The sequence below is a fragment of the Carassius gibelio genome, chromosome B12, assembly GCF_023724105.1.
Source record: "Carassius gibelio isolate Cgi1373 ecotype wild population from Czech Republic chromosome B12, carGib1.2-hapl.c, whole genome shotgun sequence".
Classification (NCBI taxonomy): domain Eukaryota; kingdom Metazoa; phylum Chordata; class Actinopteri; order Cypriniformes; family Cyprinidae; genus Carassius; species Carassius gibelio.
In genome coordinates, this window is record NC_068407.1 from 23,817,955 (window position 1) to 23,836,869 (window position 18,915).

Below are 18,915 nucleotides of genomic sequence, written 5' to 3' on the forward strand. Positions count from 1 at the left end.
TTTTTTTTGCCACAAGTCTATAAATTTTTTTACATCTTCACTATAGTGATAATTTTGACTTATGTCTGTTCTAGAGATGTTACAACTTTTTGATAAAGCTCTGATTGGTTTTTTTTTGGAAATATGTTTCAAATTAATCCTGAATGCATTTATGACTGTATGACACATTTATTGTGTGTGTCACAATTGCAAAATTGATAAAAAAAAAAAAATTGCGATAGTTTTTTTTTTTCTCCATATCGCACAGCCCTAGTTTATTCAATAAATATAGTTTAAAATCTAGCTTCTGAGTATTAAGTTATTAACCCAACAATAGCGGGGTCAGTAAATTTTTTTGAAGTGGGCCGCGCAAACATATGTGTTTGGTTGTGTGGGCAGCGAGTTGAAAAAGGTTGGGAACCACTGTTTTAACTAATACTGGAGCACCTCAGGGCACAGTTCTATCTCCCTTTCTATTTACACTTTACACTGCGGACTATAGGCATAGTCAGTCATCCTGTCTGGTACAAAAATTCTCTGACGACACTGCTTTAGTAGGTCTACTCAATCAGGGGGATGACCTTGCTTATAGAAGGGAGGTTCAGTCGTTTTCTAGCTGGTGTGAGTCAAACTTTCTAAAACTAAATATAGGGAAGACTAAAGAACTTGTGATTGATTTTAGAAAGAAAAAGGAGAAGGTCCTCCCAGTCACAATTAATGGACAGCCGATTGAAATTGTTCAGTCATATAAATTTCTAGGTGTCCATTTGGATGAAAAATTAAATTGGAAAGAGAATACTAATGTTTTAATAAAGAAGGCTCAGTCAAGACTTTTCTTTTTGAGAAAACTGAGATCTTTTAACATTAGTATAAAGCTTTTAGATGTTTTCTATCAGGGGATCTTGGCTAGTGTTCTTTTTTATGCTGTTCTTTGCTGGGGGGCAGCTTATCTGTTGATGATAAAAAAAGGATAAATAAGCTGATCAAGAGAGCTGGTTCAGTTATTGGTCTTATCCCAGACTCACTTGAGGTCATTGTGGAGTAGAGGATGAGGTCAAAATTAAAAATTATGTTTTTTGAAGGCCATCCACTATATAGTGTTTTTAATGGACTCAGAAGCTCTTTCAGTGAGCGTTTAATTATGCCTCGGTGCTCCAGTGAGCGACTGAGAAGGACTTTTGTTCCTGCAGCGGTCAGATATTTTAATGAACTCTGTTGACTGTCAAACTGTTGAACTGTTTGTTCTTTGCCCTGCATTCCTGAATTGTGCAATTGTATCTTGTTATAATCATGTCTCTTAGGTCTCTTAATCATGTTTTTCATAGGTTTTAAATGTTGAATTATTTATTTATGTGTGTTAGCTATGTGGTGTGCTTGTTGGCTGTATGTTTTAAGTTGGTGGCAAACCAGTTTCCCTTTCGGGATTAATAAAGTTTTCTCTCTCTCTCTCTCTCTCTTAATCCAGATCAAGTTGATAGACTGGTGTTTCTTGCAAACAATATTAAGAAATGAATTAGGCTAGGCTACATGCCTTACTCCTGCGGCTGTTTAAGTTGTCACGTTATTGTTTGTGCCTGTTCTGAATCGTTTTTTATTTTATTTTTTCATTTAGCCTAATGTTGTGGTATATGCAAAGTGGCACTTCATATAAATTTATATTCTAAGTTGATAGCCTGCTGTTTCAAACATTAAGTAAAAATGTTTGTTATTTCCAATGTAGGCACGCAGTATGCGCGCTCATAATGGAAGCGATGTGGTCGCTAAAGTTAAAAACATCTCAACTTTTCAGAGAGCTGCAAGCGCTCCGCAGGTCATGTGACAACTAACCAATTAGTTTCATCCTTTCCCATAACAACGTTTCAAAGCTCAGCCAAGATGAAGGAACAGCTGATCATAGCTATATATGGATTGCCATTTTGAAATAAATTTAGTAGCAGAGCAACTGCAAGAGATTTTCAGTGCTGCAAATCCATTTATCCTTTCCGAAATTTCTGCGTCTTCATGGAGAGAGCAGGTCATGGTTGCTAAGCAACAGCAGACGCCTCAACTGCCCAAGCGCTTTGAAGGAGAAAGCAGTACGCCTAGCGTTTTCCACACGTTTTTAGACGCAATATGCCTCTTAGGCCACTGTGTTTTTTTTATGCGCGGGAGAGGGGGGCTCTACATAGATATTCGAATATATTCGAATACATTGCATGATATTTGATATCAGTTTGAATTTGATTCAATATATACATACCTTTGTGGAATCTCCTTGTTGCCTTCTGGATTTGCTATCTGGTGCTTCTCCATTTGCTCTCCTCCCTCTTCTAGGCCCAGATTCTTTTGGGTCTTTCCCCTGTCTTCCGGAGAACTGCTAAGGAAGGACAGAATAATGGCATGAAATAAAAAAACAAAAGAAAGTATAGTATAACATGTAGAACACAGTGTTTTAATAACATCTCATTTATCATCTAGACTTACGTTGCTAAGGCTTTGGTCATGCAAAATCATATTCTGGTGGTTGCCAAGCGACATGTCCAGCATATCAGTGCTTTTTCCTCCTGCTGTTCTGGTTCCTGTTGCATACATTGGAAGGCGGTAATCCAACTCACTGAGCTTCTCCTGTTTTATACCCATACTGTGGAGAAAGCCACCACTGTGGTCAGGAGAGTCACGCTCCTTCTTCAGGATCATCTCTTGGGGCAGATCCGACATGGAGGCTTGCGGAGTCAGGCGCGTGAAGCTGGTTACTGGCGGTAAATGGCTGAACATGATCATGTTGGGGGGGAAGTTGGGGTCCATCCCTCCATTCCGTAAAAACTCATTGCCTAGCTTGTCTTGGATAATACTCATACTTGGGTCTTTAATCGGCCAAAATTCATTGACGAAATATGCTATGAAGACATGGAAATATGAGACTTATGAATTGATCTGGTACATCAATGTCATATACAATCGAGAAACAAATAATTTGTAATTTATAGAACTAAATATATTCTGTTCTTTTAGCGTACATCTATTAGAATAATAATATACAGTGGTTTTTTTATTATTCCAGATCTATAAACACAACTGATTTCATTAACAAGATCGCTATACTAGCTGATGATCCAGGGAATTGTGCATATTGTGTGATATGCCATCATATGATTAAGCTTAAAATAACTAGGCCAATTATAATTATAATGCAGCTTTCATGACAAAACAAAATCAGAGAATTTGTCCACTACTGCTGCATTGGTTTTCCAAGATGCAATGTGATAATTCCACCAGAAGTTATCAGATATCTCTAAAATCAAGGTAATAATTGCTGTGCTAGGTAAAAGCAACTAAAGACCTCACCACAGTCAGAAGGATTCTATTGATTCGCCTTATTACTGAAGCAGCTCACATATTAAAGCACCAATTATATGAACTTCAGAACTATATTATTTCAAAATCATAAAATAGACCAAGTGTTGTGTTTTTCTTTAATGTTGTTATTAAAGTGTCACAAATATTTATAATATACAAGGTCTAACTGGGGAAATGTGAATTTTGAATCCTTTTAAAATATTAACACATTGCAATTATTGAGTGTTGAGATCATTTCAACCAAATTCAGGCCAATGACACCAGTTTTATTTACGATTTATTAGGGGTTCAAGCACGCAGTGCTGAAACCCTATTGTAATTGTTAGGATTTTTAGGGGTTCAAGCACGAAGTGCTGAAACCCTATTGTTTTTGTTAGGATTTTTATTATTATTAGGGGTTCAAGCACGCAGTGCTGAAACCCTATTGTAATTGTTAAGATTTTTATTATTATTATTATTCTTCCGCCTTAAAACTGAACGTGCAGCCCAAACCGTAAGGCCTAGAGAGCTGAAACTTGGTCAGATGGTAGTAGTCCTGCTCGCTACTCAGATACAAAAAACCGGCCCAATCGGCCTAACGGGGGCGCTACTGCGCAAAAAACTAAAATTTTAGACATTTTTGGCCGCAGGTCGTAAACCGTTAGCCATAGACTCAAAAACATGGCATCGTTGCAATCCTTGGGTTAGCCCGAACAAAAGTGCACAGCTGCTTTTTTAGCTCTACGACGCACCGTTTTCGCGCAAAATCGAGCTATATCCGAAACCTACTTTTGAGAACTAGTCCTAGGATTTCTCAACCAATCGGAACCAAACCACTGCAGAAATATTCCCTGGACACTCAATATCAATAATTATCAAAAAAAAGTTGAAATTTCGATTCTTACGCGAAACAGTACGTCAAAAAGCGTCTATGCTAACATTAGCCAAGTGTTATTTTGACTATAACTCTTGAACGGAATGAGATATCTTCACCAAACTTGGTACACGTATGTATGAGCTCAATCTTTGGTCAAATCAAAAAAATTGCACATCTTTGCCACTTGGGGGCGCTATAAGATAGAAAAAACACATAAATGGCTATAACTAGGCAATCGTTGGCTCGATTGACTTGAAAATTGGTATGCAATGTCTTGGTCTGAAGGGGCACAAGTACCTATGAGGACATTTGCATATCTCAAAAAACATGGCCGCCATTGGCCAAACAAATTTAAGCACCTATTTGAAAGGGTTAACGGAAGTTGATCGGAACGAAACTCACTGGGTACGTTCGACTCATGAACCTTAAGGGCTGTAAGAATTTTGAAAGAAATCGGCCACTAGTTGGCGCTAACGAGTTTTATGGCTCTGTAACCACGTGGTGTTTCACATATCAACACAATATGCATATCATTTGATAGATCTCCTCATAATGCACAACTTTGCCTCAAGAACCATTGCTGTCAATCAAATCGTTCAATTGTTATTCACAAATATGTTAAAAACCTACTTTTGCGAACTAGTCCTAGGTTTTTTGTCCGATCGGAACCAAACCACTGCAGTAATATTCTGTGGACTCTCTAGATCAATAATTATCAAAAAAATGTTGAATTTTGTACTTTGGTTAGCTTTAAATGGGTAATTTAGAAAAGGGGGATGGCCAAACATACCCCAAAGCCTATAAAACCTAAACGAAAACTCAAAACTTTATGAACCTTGGTGAAAACATGTAACACGTGACTCTTAACAAGCATGCAAAGTTTCATGGAGATCGGATCATAGGTGGCGCTTTAACAGTTGAAAAAGCCTCAATAACACACATTTTCAATAGAAAATGATCACAATTTGTAGAACATGTTCATACATTCACACAAACACTAGATCTTCATATCATATGATATATCTCCTCTTTGTGAACAACTTTGCCTCAAGGAGCGAAGATGTCAATCAAATCGTTCAATTGTTATTCACAAATATATTAAAAACTTACTTTTGCGAACTAGTCCTAGGTTTTTTACCTGATCGAAACCAAACCACTGCAGTAATTTTCTCTGGACACTCTAGATCAATAATTATCAAAAAAATATTGAATTTTGTCTTTTGGTTAGCTATAACTGGCTAAATTAGAAAAGGGGCGTGACCAAAATACCCAAGAGCATATAAAACCTTAACGAAAACTCAAAACTTTATGAAACTTGTTGAAAACATGTAACAGGTGACTCTTAACAAGCATGCAAAGTTTCATGGAGATCGGACCATAGGTGGCGCTATAACAGTAAAAAAGGTCTCAAAACATAAGATTTATATGGTAAATGGCTTCAAATTGTCTGAAAATGCTCATTTATTCACATAAACACTAGATCTTCATATCATATGATAGATCTCCTCATTCTGAACAACTTCTGGGACCAATGTTGTCAATAAAGCTGTTAATGAAATATTCAAGGTTATTTAAAAAAGTTACTTTGGCAAAGTAGTCCAAGGCTTTAAGCTGAAAATCAATAAAACCACTGAAGTACAATTCTCTAGACTCTGAAGGTCAATAATTATCAAAAACATGTTGAACAATTGCATTTGGACAACTATAAACCAGTGATGTATAGTATGTTCTTGTCACAGTGTACACAAAGGCCTATCAATACAAACAGAAAGCCCACAAATGATCAAAACTGTGTAAAATAATGCCTAATTTCATTCTAAACAAGCATGCAACATTTAAGAGGGATTAGGCAAAAAAACACTAAGAGTTATAAAGGATTAACACATTGATGTATGAGATATTGCCATTTATAACCACTTGATGGCAGCGGAAACCACTAATGGGCTCATTCAGCTAACTTAAACAGTACAGTTGAAAGGATGTATGAATTAATGCCTAAACAATAAAAAAACACTGTTACAACATTTCAAATCTCACCGAGTTAAAGTTTTCCATTTTGTTCATACAGACATATCAGTTTTTAAAATTTTACCACATTATGATTACAGTGAAACCTGAAAATGACATCTAAAATCTTAAAAACGAGTTTAATCATTTAATTTCAGTGTGTGTGTCTGTCTGTTAGCCTATTCTCCATTTTGGATGTCTTTAACGGTCATCCATACGTCCAGGTTGGCTCTGACCACCTAAGATGCCTTAAATGCTTGAACCCCGTAAATGCTGCTTGCAGCTTTAATTAGGGGCCAAGCACCGAAGGTGCGTAGGCACCTATTGTAATCGTTGGCGTTATTAGGGGCCAAGCACCGAAGGTGCGAGGCACCTATTGTTTCCGTTGGCGTTATTATTATTCTGCTTCTTCTTCTTCTTCCGCCGCAAGTCTATGGCAGCCCATAGAACCGATTGCGGGAAAGTTGTATAATTTGGCACACTGATAGAGGACAGTCCCAACATTAACTATAGCAAATTTGAAGTCTCTATCTCCTACTCTCTAGCGCCACCACTTGTCCAAACTTTCAATGTTTGTATGCTAATAACTTTTGAACCGTAAGCCAGAAAGTGTTTCGACACAGCGCCACCTAGTGGTCAGGAGATATGAAAAATGCATATTTTGGCTTATAACTTCTGAATGGTTTGGCCAAAAATCACACAACTGGTCTCTTTAGATTCAGTGAGTCATGTCGAGTCGAATGATATCCAATTTTCCTGTGTCGGCCATTTTAGGCGTCGGCCATTTTGAATTATATTTTAAAATGCTGTATTTTTTGAACGCAGCATCGTATCGTTTCGCAAATAATTACAAAAATATTCGGCTCCATGCCCTGAAGGTACTCAAAAAGTTTGGTGGCAGCGCCACCTTGTGGCCAATAGTTATAATGAAATATCACATAAATGCTAATAACTTTTGAATAAATTAGTCTATTAAAATTAAAATGGTCTCACTATATTCTGTGGGTCATGCCGAGAGTATTAATACCAATAATGTGAAAATTGGCCATACTTCCTGTCCGCCATTTTGCTTAATGTTGAAAACCTACTTTTTCGAACTCCTCCTAGACCGTTAGCCCAATTTTCACCAAATTTGACGTGAATCATCTTCAAACCATGCTGGCAAAAAGTTATGGATTTCGTGTCGATATACGTAACGGTTCTCATTTAGCGCATCAACGAATTTGCTGGAAGGGTGCCAAAATGCATTTGAGGCTGTATCTCTGCAACACTTTGACATATTTGCACCAAACTTTGTATGTGTCATCGCCACCTCACACTGACCATGCCACATAAATTTGGTAACAGCGCCACCTATTGGTCAAGAGTAATAAACCATTCATAAACCATGAGTAATTACACTTTTTAAAATGCTAATAACTTTTTATTGCATTAGCCTATTTGAAGGAAACTGGGCTCAAAATATTCCCTGGCTTATGCCGATAACATAGATACCAAATATACCACAGTAAGCTGAACTTCCGGTCCGCCATTTTGATTTATGTTGAAAACATACTTTTTCGAACTCCTCATCAACCGTATGTCCGATTTTCACCAAATTCGAATCAAATGATCTTCAGACTATACTGATTCAAAGTTATGGATTTTGAGTCGATAGACAAAACCGTTTTCGCATACCACATCGACGAATTTGAGGCACAATGAGAAAATGACACTTGAGGCTGTATCCCTGGAATGCTTTGGCATATTGACACCAAACTTTGTGTGTGTCATTGAAAAGTCACACAGAGTACACCAAATTGATTTTATAACAGTGCCACCTATTGGTCAAGCTTGATAAGCCAAGTAATCATGCTACTAGAGGTGGTATTGGTTTTTTTTTTTTTTTTTTGCCATTTCAAATACAATAATTCCAAAATTTTTTGGCATTTGCCGTTGGAGTGCTTGGCCCCGTAATTGCTGCTTGCAGCTATATTTAGGGGCCAAGCACCGAAGGTGCGAAGGCACCTATTGTGTTTGTTGGCGTTATTATTCTTCCTCTTCTTCTTCCACCCCAAGTCTATGGTAGCCCATAGAACCGATTGCGGGAAAGTTGTATAATTTGGCACACTAATAGAGGACTGTCTGAACATTAACCGTAGCAAATTTGAAGTCTCTAACTCAAACTGTCTAGCGCCACCAATTGTCTAAACTTTCAAAAACTTGATGCTAATAACTCTTGAACCGTAAGCCACAAAATGAAAATTATTTTTTCCTGTGATTCCTTGGCTCATGCCGAGTCGAATGGACACCGAAATTCAAAAATCGCAAGGTTTAGTTTTTTCGCTATCGTCAATTGTTCGTAAAACCTACTTTTTCGAACTCGTCCTAGGCCGTTGCACCGATTGTCACGAAAATTGAATCAGATAATCTTCAGACCATGCTGGCAAAAAGTTATGGAATTCAAGTTGATTTCTCAAACTGTTTCCGAATAGCTCATGAACGAATTCTTCGAAAAGCACGCAAACGTGAACGTGAGGCTATATCTCCGCAACGGTTTGGCCTATTGAGACCAATCTTGGTGGGTCTTATAACAACCATTCCCTGGGACTACCTGCAGTGTTTCGGCGCTGTGCCCCCTAGTGGTCAGGAGATATGAAAAATGCATGTTTTTGCTCATAACTTCTGAACGGTTTTGCCAAAAATCACAAAAGTGGTGTCTTTAGATTCAGTGCATCCTTCCGAGTCGAATGATACCGAATTTTCCCAATTCGGCCATTTTGGGCGTCGGCCATTTTGAATTTAGTTGTAAATTGCTGTATCTTAAGAATGAAGTTCCGTATCGTTTCGCAAATAATTACAAAAATGTCCGGCTCCATGCCCTGAATGTACACAAAAAAATTGGGGGCAGCGCCACCTTGTGGTCAATAGTTATAACGATTTTTCGAAAAATGCTAATAACTTTTGCATACATTAGCCTATTGTAACAAAACTGATGTTGATAGATTCCTTGGGTCATGCCGAGAACACCGATACCCCATTTGTCAATTTTGGCAAAATTTCCTGTCCGCCATTTTGATTCATGTTGAAAACCTACTTTTTCGAACTCCTCCTAGACCGTTGCTCAGATTTTCACCAAATTTGATTTGGATCATCTTCAGACCATGCTGGCAAAAAGTTATGGAATTTGTGTCGATACACGTAACCGTTTTCAATTAGCGTACCAACGAATTTGCTGGAAAGATGCCAAACTGCATCTGAGGCTGTATCTCTGCAAAGGTTGGAGATATTTACACAAAACTTAATATGTGACATTGTCACATCACATTGACCACGCCACATCATTTTGGTCACAGCGCCACCTATTGGTCAAGAGTAATAAACCAATCAATAACCGCTAATTATTACATTTCAAATAATGCTAATAACTTTTGATTGCATTAGCCTATTATCATGAAACATGTCTCAAAATGTTCCTTGGGACATGCCGACAACATACATACCAATTATGTCATATTAAGCAAAACTTCCTGTCCGCCATTTTGATTCATGTTGAAAACCTTTTTTTTTAAACTCATCCTCAACCGTTTGTCTGATTTTCACCAAAATTGAATCAGATCATCTTCAGACCGTGCTGACAAAAAGTTATGGATTTCGTGTCAATAGACGAAACCGTTTTTGTACAGCGCTGCTTCAGATGTCAGGCATCTTAACAAAATGAGCCTGAGGCTATATCTCTGCAAAGCTTTGTTGTAATTAAGCCAAACTTGTGTGTGCCATTGTCTAACATGGAGAATAGGCTCACAGACACTCACACACAGAAATGAAATGGTTCAACTATTATATGAATAATCAATAAGCATGATTACACACACACACACACAGAGAGAAGTACATGCCCACACATTTTGTTGTATGTAGATATTTGAAATAAATTATAGGTGACACACAACTCACAGAAAGACTTCTTTTCTTACATTTCTATGTCAGGTTTCATTGCATTCATATTCTGACATAATAGTAAACATTTGATATACATGTATGAATAAATTGTTGAACTTTCACTCAATGTGATCTTAAATGCTTGAACAGTAATATTAAATAATAGTAATATATATTTTTCTAGATGAATCAATCATCGAGACAATGAACTGTAATGTTTTAGTCTTTAGTGAGCCCATTAGTGGTCTTCCAGTGACATCTAGTGGTCGTAAATGCAATTTATCATACAACACTGTCTCTTTAACCTTTATAACTGTTATATGTTGTCTTAATTTCATTCCAAAGAAGCATACGCAATTTATGTATAATTTCACAGTCTGGATAATAGTACTGCACTGATTTTAAATAACCTAGATATGGCTGACAGTAAAAGAATAGAACAGAATTACAGACACACACAAACATGAAATGTTTAAACTACTATATTAATACTCAATAAGCATGCTTAAACCCACACACAGATGCACACATTTTGTTATATATATAGATAATTAAAATAAATGATGGGTGATAAAACCTATTGCAAGTCTTCTGTTTTTATGGGCTTCTATGTTCTATTTTTCAGGTTTCATTGCAATCATAATCTGGCATAATTATAAACATTAGATATATCTGTATGAAAAAATTGGTAAACTTTGACTCAATGTGATCTGAAATGCTTGAACAGTAATATTAAATAATAGTAATATACATTTTTTCTAGATGAATCCCTCAACAAGCCCATAAACTGTAATGTTTTAGTCTTTAGTGAGCTCATTAGTGGTCTTCCGGTGACATCTAGTGGTTATAATTGCAATTTTTTATTCAACACTGGGTTTTGAAGCTTTATAAATATTACAGTGTTCTTTTTTACCTAATCTCTGTTAAATTTTGCATGATTGTTTAGAAAAAATACAGATCTAATGCATGTGTGATTATATTACCCCCTTTTTTTTTGCAGTTTAATGCCATTCACAACAGAAATCTTTTGTTTTTTAGGCCTGTTTAAATGATATCTAACCAAAGGACAAAATACAACATATTTTTGAAAATTATTGATCTAGAGAGTCCAGAGAATATTATTGCAGTGGTTTGATCAAGACTGAACAAAAAACCAGGTGACCCAAAACATTCAAATTCGTGGACCAATTTTACGAAAAAGGCTATAACTCGGGAACAAAATGAGATATCTTCACCAAACTCAGGACTCATATGCATGAACAAAAACTTTAGTCAAATTATTATTTTTTTTCCATATCTGCCACTTGGTGGCGCTACAGGATGAAAAAAAATCAAATGGCTATAACTAAGCAACCGTTGATCCAATCAACTTGAAAATTGATATGGCCCAATGTGGCACAAGTGCTCTATGAGGAATTTCACTTATCTTAAAAAACATGGCCGCCATTGGCCAAACAACTTTAAGCACCTATTTGACAAGGTTAATGGAAGTCGATCGGAACGAAACTCGGTGGGCATGTTCGACTCATTGCCCTAAAGGTCTGTAAGTATTTTGAAAGAAATTGCCCACAACATTGTCACCTCCCACAGAACACAACAAAGCGATTTGATTACAGCGCCACCTATTTTCCAAAAATGATAATGCATCATTTTACTGGAGTTTTACTGGCTGTTTCAATTACACTCTTCCAATAATTGCTTTTCTTACTCGTTGCATTTGGTCTGATGCTCCATGCCATGCTTAGCTCCTCGCTGTGGAACTTTTATTAACGATTTTCAGCCATTTCAATTACAATCATGCAATTATTAATTTCATTATTCATCGTTGCATTTGGTCTGATGCTACATATGCTTAGCTCCTGATGTTGCCGCTGGAATGCTTGGCCCCGTGATTGCTGCTTGCAGCTATATTTAGGGGCCAAGCACCGAAGGTGCGTAGGCACCTATTGTTTTCGTTGGCGTTATTATTCTTCTTCTTCTTCTTCCGCCGCAAGTCTATGGCAGCCCATAGAACCGATTGCGGGAAAGTTGTATAATTTGGCACACTGATAGAGGACAGTCCCAACATTAACTATAGCTAATTTGAAGTCTCTAACTCCTACTCTCTAGCGCCACCACTTGTCCAAACTTTCAATGTTTGTATGCTAATAACTTTTGAACCGTAAGCCAGAAAATGGAAATTCTTTTTTCCTCTGAATCCTTGGCTCATGCCAAGTCGAATGAACCCCAAAATTCAAAAATCGCAAGGTTTAGTTTTTCAGCTATTTTCGATTGTTAGAAAAACATACTTTTTCGAACTCGTCCTAGACGGTTTGTCCGATTTTCACGAAAATTGGCTCAGATCATCTACAGACCATGTTGGCTAAAAGTTATGGAATTCAAGTTGATTCCTCCAACCGTTCTCGAATGACACGTGAAAAAATATGATGAAAAGCACGCAAAAATACACGTGAGGCTATATCTCAGCAACGGTTTGGCATATTGAGACCAAACTTGGTGTGTGTTATAATAAGCATGACCTGAGACTACCTGCAGTGTTTCAACACAGCGCCACCTAGTGGTCAGGAGATATGAAAAATGCATATTTTGGCTTATAACTTCTGATTGGTTTGGCAAAAAAATCACACAACTGGTCTCTTTAGATTCAGTGAGTCATGGCGAGTCGAATGATATCCAATTTTCCTGTGTCGGCCATTTTAAGCGTCGGCCATTTTGAATTATGTTTTAAAATGCTGTATTTTTTGAACGCAGCATCGTATCGTTTCGCAAATAATTACATAAATATTCGGCTCCATGCCCTGAAGGTACTCAAAAAGTTTGGTGGCAGCGCCACCTTGTGGCCAATAGTTATAATGAAATATCACATAAATGCTAATAACTTTTGAATAAATTAGACTATTAAAATTAAAATGATCTCGCTATATTCTGTGGGTCATGCCGAGAGCATTGATACGAATTATGTGAAAATTGGCCTTACTTCCTGTCCGCCATTTTGCTTAATGTTGAAAACCTACTTTTTCAAACTCCTCCTAGACCGTTAGTCCAATTTTCACCAAATTAGACGTGAATCATCTTCAGACCATGCTGGCAAAAAGTTATGGATTTTGTGTTGATATACGAAACGGTTCTCATTTAGCGCATCAACGAATTTGCTGGAAGGGTGCCAAAATGCATTTGAGGCTGTATCTCTGCAACACTTTGACATATTTGCACCAAATTTTGTATGTGTCATCGCCACCTCACACTGACCATGCCACATAAATTTGGTAACAGCGCCACCTATTGGTCAAGAGTAATAAACCATTCATTAACCATGAGTAATTACACTTTTTAAAATGCTAATAACTTTTTATTGCATTAGCCTATTTGAATGAAACTGGGCTCGAAATATTCCCTGGCTTATGCCGATAACATAGATACCAAATATACCATAGTAAGCTGAACTTCCGGTCCGCCATTTTGATTTATGTTGAAAACATACTTTTTCGAACTCCTCATCAACCGTATGTCCGATTTTCACCAAATTCGAATCAATCTTGATCTTCTGACTATGCTGACTCAAAGTTATGGATTTTGTGTCGATAGACAAAACCGTTTTCGCATACCACATCGACGAATTTGAGGCACAATGAGAAAATGACACTTGAGGCTTTATCCATGGAATGCTTTCGCATATTGACACCAAACTTTGTGTGTGTCATTGAAAAGTCACACAGAGTACACCAAATTGATTTTATAACAGTGCCACCTATTGGTCAAATTTGATAAGCCAAGTAATCATGCTACTAGAGGTGGTATTATGATTGTTTTGCCATTTCAATTACAATAATCCTATAATTGCTGTTATTGCTTATAAATGTATTTGGTGTGATGCTTCATGCCATGCTTATCTCCTACATTTGCCGTTGGAGTGCTTGGCCCCGTAATTGCTGCTTGCAGCTATATTTAGGGGTTCAAGCACGCAGTGCTGAAACCCTCTTGTAATTGTTAGGATTTTTAGGGGTTCAAGCACGCAGTGCTGAAACCCTATTGTATTTGTTAGGATTTTTATTATTATTATTATTATTATTATTAGGGGTTCAAGCACGCAGTGCTGAAACCCTATTGTAATTGTAAGGATTTTTTTTATTATTATTATTTTTCTCCGCTAAAACTGATCGTGCAGACCAAACCGTAAGGCCTAGAGAGCTGAAACTTGGCCAGATTGTAGAGCTCCCCGAGGGGACATTCTGACAAAGTCTCACCCCAATCGGCCAAACGGGGGCGCTACAGTGCAAAAAACAAAAATTTTGGACATTTTTGGCCGTAAATCGTAAACCGTTACCCATAAACTCAAAAACATGGCATTGTTGCAATCCTTGGGTTAGACCGAACAAAAGTGTATGGCGCCTTTTTGGGGTCTACGACGAACCGTTTTCTCGCAAATTCGAGCTATATCTGAAACCTACTTTTGCGAACTAGTCCTAGGATTTTCAACCAATCGGAATCAAACCACTGCAGAAATATCCCCTGTCCACTCAATATCAAAAATTATCAAAAAAAAGTTGAAATTTCGATCCTTACGCGAAACAGTACGCCGAAAAGCGTCTAGGGTAACGTTAGCCAAATGCTATTTTGACTATAACTCTTGAACGGAATGAGATATCTTCACCAAACTCGGTATACAGATGTATGAGCTCAATCTTTGGTCAAATAAAAAAAATTGCGCATCTCTGCCACTTGGGGGCGCTATAAGATAGAAAAAACACATAAATTAATATAACTAGGCAACCGTTGGCTCGATCGACTTGAAAATTGGTATGCAGTGTCTTGGTCTGAAGGGGCACAAGTACATATGAGGACATTAGCATATCTCAAAAAAACATGGCCGCCATTGGCCAAACAAATTTAAGCACCTATTTGAAAGGGTTAACGGATGTTGATCGGAACAAAACTCGCTGGGTACGTTCGACTCATGAACCTTAAGGTCTGTAAGAATTTTGAAAGAAATCGGCCACTAGTTGGCGCTAACGAGTTTTATGGCTCTGTAATCACGTGGTGTTTCACATATCAACACAATATGCATATCATTTGATAGATCTCCTCATAATGCACAACTTTGCCTCTAGAACCATTGCTGTCAATCAAATCGTTCAATTGTTATTCACAAATATGTTAAAAACCTACTTTTGCGAACTAGTCCTAGGTTTTTTGTCCGATCGGAACCAAACCACTGCAGTAATATTCTGTAGACTCTCTAGATCAATAATTATCAAAAAAATGTTGAATTTTGTCCTTTGGTTAGCTGTAAAGGGGTAATTTAGAAAAAGGGGTGTGGCCAAACATACCCCAAAGCCTATAAAACCTAAGCAAAAACTCAAAACTTTATCAAACTCGGTGAAATCATGTAACAAGTGACTCTTAACAAGCATGCAAAGTTTCATGGAGATCGGACCATAGGTGGCGCTATAACAGTAGAAAAGGTCTCAAAACACAAGATTTATATGGTAAATGGCCTCAAATTGTTTGTAAATGCTCATATATTCACTCAAAAACACTAGATCTTCATATAATTTGATAAATATTCTCATTCTGAACAACTTTGCCTCTGGGACCAACGTTGTCAATAAAGCTGTTAATTAAATATTCAAGATTATTTTAAAAAGTTACTTTGGCAAAGTATTCCAAGGCTTTAAGCTGAAAATCAATAAAACCACTGAAGTACAATTCTGTAGACTCTGAAGGTCAATAATTATCAAAAACATGTTGAACAATTGCATTTGGACCACTATAAACCAGTGGTTTTATAATATGTTATTTTACATAGTGTACACAAAGGCCTATTAATACAAACAGAAAGCCCACAAATTATCAAAACTGTGTAAAATAATGTATAATTTCATTCTAAGCAAGCATGCAAAATTTAAGAGAGATTGGGCAAAAAAATAACACTATACCAGTTATGTTTAAAAACACTGTTGTTTGAGTAAATACAATTTATAACCTCTAGATGGCAGCGGAAGACCACTAATGTGTTCATTCAGCTAAGTTAAACAGCACTGTTTTCATGAATTTAAACTAAACATTAATAAATTAACTGTTATAACATTTTAAATCTCATTGAATTGATGTTTTCCATTTTGTTCATACAGATGTATCAGTTTTTCCAATTTTGCCACATTATGATTACAGTTTAATCTGAAAATGACATCTAAACTCTTAAAAAGAGAAGACTTGCAATAAGTTTGTCACCTATCACTTATTTCAGATACCTATATCTGCAACAAAATGTTTGTGCATATATATGTGTGTGTGTGTGTGTGTGCATATGCTTATAGAGTATTAATATATTAGTTTAATCATTGAATTTCAGTGTGTGTGTTTCTGTTAGCCTGTTCTCCATTTTGGATGTGTTTAACTGTCATCCATGCATCCAGGTTGGCTCAGACCACCTCAGATGCCTTAAATGCTTGAACCCCGTAAATGCTGCTTGCAGCTTTAATTATTATTATTATTATTATTATTATTATTATTATTATTCTCCACTCAAACTGTTCGTGCAGCCCAAACCGTAAGGCCTAGAAAGCTGAAATTTGGTCAGAATGTAGTAGTCCGGCCTTCTTGTCAGATACCGAGTCTCGACCCAATCGGCCTAACGGGGGCGCTACAGCGCAAAAAGCAAAAATTTTGGACATTTTTGGCCGTAAATCGTATACCGTTAGCCGTAGACTCAAAAACATGGCATTGTTGCAATCCTTGGGTTAGCCCGAACAAAAGTGCACGGCGCCTTTTTGGGGTCTACGACGCACCGTTTTCTCGCAAAATCGAGCTATATCCGAAACCTACTTTTGCGAACTAGTCCTAGGATTTTCAACCAATCAGAACCAAACCACTTCATAAATATTCCCTGGACACTCAATATCAATAATTATCAAAAAAAAGTTGAAATTTCAATTCTTACACGAAACAGTACGCCAAAAAGCGTCTATTCTAACGTTAGCCAAATGCTATTTTGACTATAACTCTTGAACGGAATGAGATATCTTCACCAAACTCGGTATACGTATGTATGAGCTCAATCTTTGGTCAAATCAAAAAAATTGCGCATCTCTGCCACTTGGGGGCGCTATAAGATAGAAAAAACACATAAATTGCTATAACTAGGCAACCGTTGGCTCGATCGACTTGAAAATCGGTATGCAGTGTCTTGGTCTGAAGGGGCACAAGTACCTATGAGGACATTTGCATATCTCAAAAAACATGGCCGCCATTGGCCAAACAAATTTAAGCACCTATTTGAAAGGGTTAACGGATGTTGATCGGAACGAAACTCGCTGGGTACGTTCGACTCATGAACCTTAAGGTCTGTAAGAATTTTGAAAGAAATCGGCCACTAGTTGGCGCTAACGAGTTTTATGGCTCTGTAATCAAGTGGTGTTTCACATATCAACACAATATCCATATCATTTGATAGATCTCCTCGTAATGCACAACTTTGCCTCAAGAACCATTGCTGTCAATCAAATCGTTCAATTGTTATTCACAAATATGTTAAAAACCTACTTTTGCGAACTAGTCCTAGGTTTTTTGCCCGATCGGAACCAAACCACTGCAGTAATATTCTCTGGACTCTCTAGATCAATAATTATTAAAAAAATGTTGAATTTTGTCCTTTGGTTAGCTATAACGGGGTAATTTAGAAAAAGGGGTGTGGCAAAACATACCCCAAAGCCTATAAAACCTAAAGGAAAACTCAAAACTTTATGAAACTCAGTGAAATCATGTATCAGGTGACTCTTAACAAGCATGCAAAGTTTCATGGAGATCAGACCATAGGTGGCGCTATAACAGTAGAAAAGGTCTCAAAACACAAGATTTAGATGGTAAATGGCCTCAAATTGTTTGAAAATGTTCATATATTCACTCAAAAACACTTAATCTTCATATCATATGATAAAACTCCTCATTCTGAACAACTTTGCCTCTGAGACCAATGTTGTCAATAAAGCTGTTAATTAAATATTCAAGATTATTTAAAAAAGTTACTTTGGCATACTTGTGATACGGTTTAAGATGAAAATCAATAAAACCACTGAAGTACAATTCTCTAGACTCTGAAGGTCAATAATTATCAAAAACATGTTGAACAATTGCATTTGGGCAACTATAAACCAATAATTTTATAATATGTTATTTGCATAGTGTACACAAAGGCCTATTTATACAAACAGAAAGCCCACAAATTATCAAAACTGTGTAAAATAATGCATAAATTCATTCTAAACAAGCATGCAAAATTTAAGAGGGATTGGGCAAAAAAACACTAAGAGTTATAAAGGATTAACACATTGATGTATGAGAAATTGCCATTTATAACCACTAGATGGCAGCGGAAACCACTAATGGGCTCATTCAGCTAACTTAAACAGTACAGTTGAAAGGATGTATGAATTAATGCCTAAACAATAAAAAAACACTGTTACAACATTTCAAATCTCATTGAGTTAAAGTTTTCCATTTTGTTCATACAGACATATCAGTTTTTAAAATTTTCCACATTATGATTACAGTGAAACCTGACAATGACATCTAAAATCTTAAAAACGAGTTTAATCATTTAATTTCAGTGTGTGTGTCTGTCTGTCAGACTATTCTCCATTTTGGATGTGTTTAACGGTCATCCGTACGTCCAGGTTGGCTCTGACCACCTAAGATGCCTTAAATGCTTGAACCCCGTAAATGCTGCTTGCAGCTTTAATTAGGGGTTCAAGCACGCAGTGCTGAAACCCTATTGTAATTGTTAGGATTTTTATTATTATTATTATTATTCTTCTGCC

At 36.9% G+C, this 18,915-nt stretch overlaps 1 protein-coding gene across 7 annotated transcripts in view; it reads right to left on the reverse strand.

The window, feature by feature from the left end:
* The window catches only part of LOC127969346 (zinc finger protein 281), a 144,917-nt gene that overhangs the window by 98,842 nt on the left and 27,160 nt on the right, over positions 1 to 18,915 (reverse strand). For 2 of the 7 annotated variants that reach the window (XR_008156249.1, XM_052571223.1), the window contains exons 2-3: positions 2,443 to 4,797; positions 2,219 to 2,335 (exon numbers count right to left, since the gene is read on the reverse strand). Coding sequence is in view for 6 of the 7 variants with exons in the window: in XM_052571223.1 (XP_052427183.1) it covers positions 2,219 to 2,335; positions 2,443 to 2,814 (489 nt within the window). In the remaining variant the exon portion in view is untranslated. Of the gene's footprint in view, positions 1 to 2,218; positions 2,336 to 2,442; positions 4,798 to 18,915 lie in introns of those variants that run through there. The other 5 variants (XM_052571226.1, XM_052571225.1, XM_052571224.1 and 2 more) reach the window with 5 other exon arrangements.